The following is an 8314-nucleotide window of genomic DNA, read 5'->3' on the forward strand; positions in this document are numbered from 1 at the left end:
AATATATATATATTTTTTTCATTTTCCAGGATATATTTGCACTACCGACAGAAGCGTACAAGCGCCCTGTTAATCCAGATAACGATACGCTGTACATGTACAACGGAGGTATGAATCAAGTGCTTCATTCAGATTTGATGCAAAAGTCTGTCCCAAATTGCCACACTCAGAGATTCTCTATTGACAATGGACTACATCAATCAGGCGATACTATAACACAATATTACACATCAAAACGCATCCGAAACCACGTATTCCCTAATTTATATGAATCGATGAATAGTCTTCTATTGCCTGAGAGGTCCAAGAATAGCTTACCTTCTTTAGAAGATATCATTCGGGTAGTTCAAGATGAAACAGGGAAACAACCAGGCCGATCAAATTGCATGTCATTGCTGAAGTCATATTATCTTGACGCTGTAGCGAAACGTGACCTGGTATTGGATCTACTCCGCGAACTTCATACCTCATGTTCTCAAGAACCAGATTTCAGCCATTCAACCTCCCGCTCCATAAATGCATACCAATCTAGAGAATGTCTTATGGAGGATTCCCCAGCGTCATATGCACCGATGGAAACAGAGTCATTTCATTCACCCGACGCAGTGCTAGAAGTTTCGCAGGTTACCTATCTTGAGGATATATGTCCAAAAGCATATGGCCCAGATCGTCAGATTAGTTCAAATAACAATTCAGCAACCTCTCACGAAAACGGGGATGCTTTTCGAAATATTTTCTACTCCGAACATGTATCTAACAAACGTCAATATTTACCAAACGTTTGCCAGTCTTCGAAGAAAGTTTCAGGTCAGCCGTCTCAGGGGATAAATGGGACGATTCCACAACCTATCATAATAGAACCAAGGTCTTCCAGATGGACACATTTGAAACGACAGCGATATCTACCCACAACGTCAGATAGACAAGTATCCACATCGGGAAACGCAACATTGTTTCGAAACCAGAGCAATCCAGTTCACGAAAACCTTCGGTTCTCAAAGAAAACCGCAGTAACCTCATCCACGAATTTGATACCACCAAACGAACTTGGAGGACCTTCTATTCCAAGGCCCGTAAGTGATCCTAAGAGCTCTTCTCAACATTTTAAGACAACTCAACCGATGCTAGAATACACAGTTTTAGAGACTGGAATACCTGCGAGGAAAAACGGTCAGAAGTTCAAAGAAATCTACAACTCGAAGGATTCATTGGATGTTTCAACCTCATTTACATCAATCATATCCAATGACTTTTCCACACAACAGTCTGACAAATTCCGTGCTTACCATGTAATCGAATCAGGAACTTCAAACGATACGTTCGCAGTTGGCCAGAGAAAACACGAAACAGGTCAAGGATTTAGTCGGGGGGAACACGCACCCGGACCGAAACTTGTCAACGAGCATATGAGCCAGACCCCTGAACATCCTGATTCCGCATCTCTTCTCATCCCCGACTCTCCATCTTCTGGGAAAGGTGTAGTACAGTTTCGAAGAACATTACATAGGTCAAAGCAGAAACACAGGTGCAGTAGCTGCTGCAGCACATTTAACACGGAAAGAGCATACACAAGGCATATGGTCACGGAACACAACCATACTAAGACCCATATCTGCATTTTTTGTGAGAAGGGTTTCCAGGACAAGTTCGACCTGAAAAGGCACTGCCGCACTCATACAGGTACAGTTGGTCATTAATTTGTTTTCTTAAGTGAAGGTTATATTAAAGTAAAATGTATGTCAGTAGATAATTCATTCTGCAAGAGAAACTGGTGGAAGTAGTAATGATATGTAATATATAACATTTGTGAGAAGGCTATTATCTAGTTGCCTATATTTAACGGCGCACTATACATGCAGGCTGTAGTTCTATCTGGTGAAGGCGTTTTGCATTCAATGAATTAAACCTGCCTGGTACCCATTAAGCCCACCTGTGTTGAGTGCAGCAACATGTGGGTAAACGTCCTGCTGAATGGAAATCTACTATGGCTGGTATTCGAACCCTCGTCCCTCTTGTTGAAAGACGAGAATTGTAACCACTAGACCACGACGCCCTCAAAGAAAGGATGGCATATTTTAGGCCTTCTTAATCATGAGATCGCAAATGTCAATACAATGAAGTACATGTGAGGAATGCTTTTGGTATAAGATTCACGCTGGTATTTCCTAAATCAAGTTGAATGATTATCCTCTTAATCGTATTGTTTTCTTTATGCTCCAAAGGTGTAAGGCCTTACAAGTGCAACATCTGTTCACGCTCCTTCACCCAACGCGTCTCTCTGGAGACCCACATCAGCAAGGTCCATGGGATGCCACTGACCTACGGCTTCAAGGAGCGACGAAAGAAGATTTACGTGTGCGAGGACTGTGGGAATTCTGCCAAGGAGGCGTATGACCATTACCTTCACATGTGGATCTCACACTCGCGTCTGGCGATGCCCAAACGTCTTCGACATAAAGTGAAGCACAAGATCAAGAAGATCAGTCAAGATGGTGATGTTAAAAGCGAGGAACAACTTTTGGCAGACGATGTGGCTGTCACCCAGGCGATTCGTTGTCTTCGAGATATCATACAGTCTCAAGGCTAAGGTATCTTAATACTAGATGCTATATTGTTAACCTAAATTTGTAATATATCCTCAAAATACCCCAGGATGTGATTTGTTTTTAGTAAATGTAGTCATAATGAGAAAAAAATCTTCAAAAATGGTTTGTTAAGTTTAAAATCATGGCATTATTTTTGTGTATCTAGGGAATTTTTTTTGTATCTAGGGCATTATTTTTGTGTATTTGTTGCATTACTCGGACGTTCTTTTTTCAACTCGTAATTTTTGTAATTGCTTGACTGATTCGTATGAATTTGAAAACTGCATTAGCTTGGTAGATTATTTATACTCCGGTAGGAGAAACAGCTGACTTTAAGCACACCTGAAAATGAATAGGCAAGAACTCAACGTCGGTTGTATGGTTAGATATGGAGTTGGGTTTGAGTTTTAAGAGTCGCGTTAGATTGGAACTCCGCAACGCATTTCTTAATTAACTGTACATGGCCACGATGACAGGTGGGTAGAATGATCCATGGTTAGACTTCGTTTTCACCTGGCTCCCTTCCATTTTGCAAAAGTCTTTCAGGGATGTGAATATAACAAAGAAATGGCACGGTCCGGCACTCGAATTTATTTAATGTTTATTGCCTCCTGTGACTCTCGCTCCATGTTCGGAAGCCAAGCCAATCGTTGGCACGATGTTTTGGAGTTTCTGTTCGTACGTATTTTTTTTCTTAATCAAGACAAAAGCGACTACAAGTACCACCCGCAAACACTTGATAATAATGATGATGATGATATTGATGATAATAATACGCAACATTTATTGCGCTTGCATATTGCGAATGTTTCTAAGCGCTGCATTCGAATACTTTGGCTTTAGCAAGGCTACCCTGATCGGACGCTCAGCCAATCAAGGAATTCTTTCCTACCGAGTACCAATTTGCTATATCTTGGTGAAGAGTGGTAAATAATGATAAAAGCCAAGCCAAAGAACGCGAGTGCTGCAGTGGGATTAGAACCCCAACCTTTTGGTTCAGAGTCCGGAGACTCATCCACTGAGTTGTAACGCATCTACAATCAGCAAAGTTTCCGAATATTCAGCACTGTACAACAGGGACCTGGGGAGGGGGATTACCACGTTTAGGCATACGTTTTGCCCACTTTCGTCGCATGGAATCCGAATTTTTGCATTCGTGTCCTTGCCAAAACTAGGCCAAACTTTGCGCTTTCCTGTCCCGCAATCATTGAAATTTGGCAAGACTCGTGCTTTGTATTGCTTAAACAAAGCGCCGTTTATATTCAATCACGAATTTATAGCGTAATATGTGTTAAGTAGAAAAAAAATGGATATCGGATTATTTAGTACATATAATACATTTTATTCATCATATTCAATGATTTATACTCGTTTAGAATACAAAATGAGGTGTAGGTCTTGGTTTATTTGTATGTACTGAGTAGCGTCTAGCGCAATAGGCCAGTATAACACGATATGGGTAATAAAGCGGGGTATACTTACATGTATGTAAAGTTGTATTTAATTTTGGATATGAAAGGCATTACTTATATTTTTTATTAGTATCTTCGACGCAATTTACTTCGTGGTGATAGAGAAGTAATACGCATATTTTATGTTGACGAAAACGACATGTGTTTGTAAATATACAGAGATAACTGTTGTGGGATTGTAGTATTCCAACGTAAACCTCTTCCGCGATAGCAATTTTTTGCGATGTTGTATTATAACACTGTTCCTTCTTTCGTACATATTATTATTGCACTTGCTCATAATATATTATAATAACTCTTTTAATTCAAATTCCGTCATGATTTCTTAAGATAACCTATACAACAGTGCCAATCTCTTTGTAACGCTTGTGTGTTTTTTCATAAAACTATAAACATGATACAACCTAAGTTGTGAATTCGGTTCACAAATGGTAGTACAATGTTTATCGACATAAAATGATTTTTGAATAATGTAAATATTCATTTTTGAGAAATATATCACTATGCAAATTGTAAATTGCAGTATTTGTATTAAAAATTCAATATCGTGGGCATTATTACAAATCGAAGTGGTGAACTGCATTGGGGGTAAGGGATAATCTTTTAGGTACATGGGTTTCTTTTGTTAAAGGTCGCCGTACCAGACCAGACACCCCAAAACCAAAACCAACTCGCCCAAAATAAGTTTTGAGATTTATATTGAGCTTGGAAAAAGCAGCCTATGCTTAAACATGATATATGATAACTTGTCAACATTGACCAACAATAACACATAAGAGCACACAATGTAGAATAAATTCAGGGAGAGCTTCAAAGAGAACAGGGTTAATAGCTGTGTTGTTCGCTCAAGCATGAGATGCGCACACGTCACATTCGTGAAGTTAAATGATCTTTACAACTTCAAATCTTGACACTGTCAAGAATTCTTTCAGATAACACAGTTTTTCAAATTTTTACTTTGCAAATGACAAGTTTAGCTATTTGAATGGAACATTCCAAGGCGATTTATTGTTAATCTTCGGGTGTCTGGTTATATAATTTTATTGACTTGTAATTATAAAATTCACATTTGAACACACTTCCAATAATACATTTTTTGCAACCGAAATTAAACATGGAGCTTTGATTGTGTTGTTGTTTGTGATGTCATTTGTAATATTCCGCGCCCAATTGAGTAAACAAAAAGAACTTTCAAGAAACAGTTCATCATTTAGTATTGATTGTTAGTAATGTCGTCCCGACGTTCTTTTCTCTTGTATTATTACATGAAATCATAATTATTTTGTATTGTTATACACGTATGCACGATACGTCTTCCTTCTGACACAATGAAATGCCACTGCAATTGACATTATTATGCAATAACTCAGTTATCAACTATATTAAAAAAATTATTTGTGGAAAATATTTGCATAGATTAAATTTCATTTGATAAAATAAAAATAAATAGGCGGGAATATGGTCTCACGTCAACGGTTTCACTAAAATAATACATAGCTGAAAAAAATCTCATAACTTTGTTTCATCTTGTCTGATTTTGATGAAATAAATATAGGTAAATGGACAATCCCTGCTTCTTTTACACTTACTCACTGTCAAAATCTTTCTGGTTTATACGATATGCATAAGATCAAAAGATAAGAGTGGAAAATGATATAATTTATTTCTGATAATCTTATTGAACAATTTCACACAAATCGTTAAATTATACCTTTACATACATGTCCGCACATTCTGATAAATACACCATGTGTTGAATAATAGCGATGTTCAAAAGTTCGTTTAGTCTATACACCGGGCATAAAAACAGGTGACGAATGAAATTAACCTAATAATGGAAACCCTTGTTATTTTTACTCTAGGATTTTTTTATTTTTTATTAAAGTCCGTCGCATTCTGCGCCCCAATACCGTCGTTGCCTTGTAGAAGTGTGTCCAGGGGCCCGTAACACAAAACAAAACTTAGTAATGATCGTCGAGCTTTTTTATTATTACGCTTGACTGCATTGACCACAATTATGATTAAGCGTACGATTAATCGCTGACCATTGTGTTACGGGACCCATAATGAAAATTATGATTTTAAAGAAAGAAAATGTTTCCAAAAAGGTGGTAAGAAATCTGTCATCGCCTGACACCTATGACACTTCGGATGCCAACGCTTTGCATAATTTTTGCAAACCTTGGATGTTGTCTCATAGAACCTTGCAATGAAAATATTCATTTAGAATGGGGCGAGTTACGTTCCGATTGCAGTCCCTTGAGTTTGGTAGGTTATCTTTAATTCTGGATATAGGAATTGGCGGATGTAAGGACAAGTCGCAAGGGTTCAGTGGGTTGCTGTGTCTTTTATTTGGCACATTCTTCATTCCTTCATTATGACACAATATTTATGAAAACGGGAATCTGCCGTTGGTGCGTTATGAAAATGGGGCGTGATCTGTGTTGAAGCTTTCTGTATGATATATATATCGTGTGTGGAAGAGTGTTGCCAAGGGTGGTCGCAGATTGTTGAGTCCATGTTAACTCAAGAACACTCTGATACCATTGTTCTTCCAGGGTTAGTGGTTTCATGAATTTCCCATAAGAAACTTCCACGAACTTATCGAATGACCAACTTCAACCCTGGGTATAACACTATACTCTACACTAAAGCGAACTTAAAATCCTATTGCAACACTAAACCTAAACCCTGTTTCTTAGACGAAATTACCTGGAGCAATTGTCGGAGGAACAAATGCCGTATCACCTAATTGGTACCTGATGGAATGTCAATTTGGCATTTGCTGGTGTGCGTTTGGTATGTGCGCGTTTGACGAATCACCACACTCATCACTAGCGTATCCAGCATCAACTACGACAGAAAATGCATGGGCCCATGCACAAGCATAATAGAGTCACTATTGTCCGCCGACAATTGGGCCCCTGAAGTGGTTTGTAGGATCTGATGCTGGATACGCACCTGCTCATAAATGAACAGAGAGCATAATGTAGACGAAGTTTCCGTAATCAATAGACTCGAGTCCCGTTTCACAAAGACTTGTTATAATACCAAATGCAATATTTCTTTACTGACTTTACTATCGGTCAACAAGAGTGAAGGATTTCAGTGGTTTATAAATGTTATCGACAATTTGTTATTGTAACCAGTTTTATGAAACGGACCCCTTATGAATTGACGCCATCGTATCCCCATCTTTATAGAGGTAAGTGCTATTGCCTTGTTCTCAGGTAATGCGTGATATGCAGCTGACTCATCTTTGACAACTCCGTTTACACGTACTCCTATATCCTCTGAGGGAGGGCGATATGATATTATTACGTAACATGCATAAGGTCTATCGAGTATATGGATTCAAGAACGACCCAAGTCCCCATCATGGTCAAATTTGGTTTAACATGGCATGTTATAGCTTATACGAGCTCATCTTATTTTGTGATTTATATCCCAGGCATTCCCCGCAAAAGTGACCGAAATAAATGAACAAAATGACCAAATCCCATTGGAAATACATACTTGCTTTCCTCGAATTGAGCTAAAAAAATAAAAGACTATAGTTTACTTCATTTATCCAGTGAAAATGAAAAAAAAACGAAAAAAATAATTCTAAGGACGGTTACTTTTCGATGTTTTATTCCCAAATGAGCTAAATCAAAAAAATCATAATTATGGTATTTTTTAAATATTCATCAAAATTCGCACAGATGGTGTGAACTTGTATTCACAACATGTACCTACAAATCTGATTCCATAACATTATGATAAGTAGTAAAATAAGACACATTTTCCATTACCCGGTAGTGGATTAAGCTCCTTTTTTATACCGGTAGGTATAAATGAATGCAACTGTTTATCTCAAGACACTCGATCCGCTCTGTCATGAGTAATATTCAAACGACTTCTGAATTCCTAAAAATATTCACATATAACATAATTGCATAATTTGTTTTCGCTCATGTCAATATGTAATCATAATGATAAATTGATTTTATGTTACAAGTAAGTAACGAGTCTGCAGAGTGTACCATAGTATGAGAGGGAATGCGTGTGTGGGTTTGGGTGCTTCCGTGTGTTTGTGTGTTTCTGATGTCTGATGACGGCACAGAGGGTTGAAATTTTTAAAAGATTTATTTCTTGTTTATTTTGCATATTATGTATTGTATATATTTACCATTATAATTTGTATGTATTTTAATTAACAGGGCCCAATTGCAAACCAGCTTTTTATCTTTGTTAATGTTTTTATCGTGTACAGCT

General features: G+C 37.8%; 1 protein-coding gene across 1 annotated transcript; it reads left to right on the top strand.

The window, feature by feature from the left end:
- The first annotated feature begins 1529 nt into the window (after window positions 1–1529).
- On the top strand, window positions 1530–2587 carry LOC129266537 (transcription factor Ovo-like 2). Its single transcript, XM_054904391.2, has 2 exons — window positions 1530–1680; window positions 2223–2587. Exons 1-2 carry the CDS (start codon window positions 1578–1580, stop codon window positions 2585–2587), a joined length of 468 nt encoding a protein of 155 aa, XP_054760366.2. The 5' UTR covers window positions 1530–1577.
- The last annotated feature ends 5727 nt before the right edge of the window (window positions 2588–8314 follow it).

This window comes from Lytechinus pictus, chromosome 8 (assembly GCF_037042905.1).
Source record: "Lytechinus pictus isolate F3 Inbred chromosome 8, Lp3.0, whole genome shotgun sequence".
NCBI classification, from domain to species: Eukaryota; Metazoa; Echinodermata; class Echinoidea; order Temnopleuroida; family Toxopneustidae; genus Lytechinus; species Lytechinus pictus.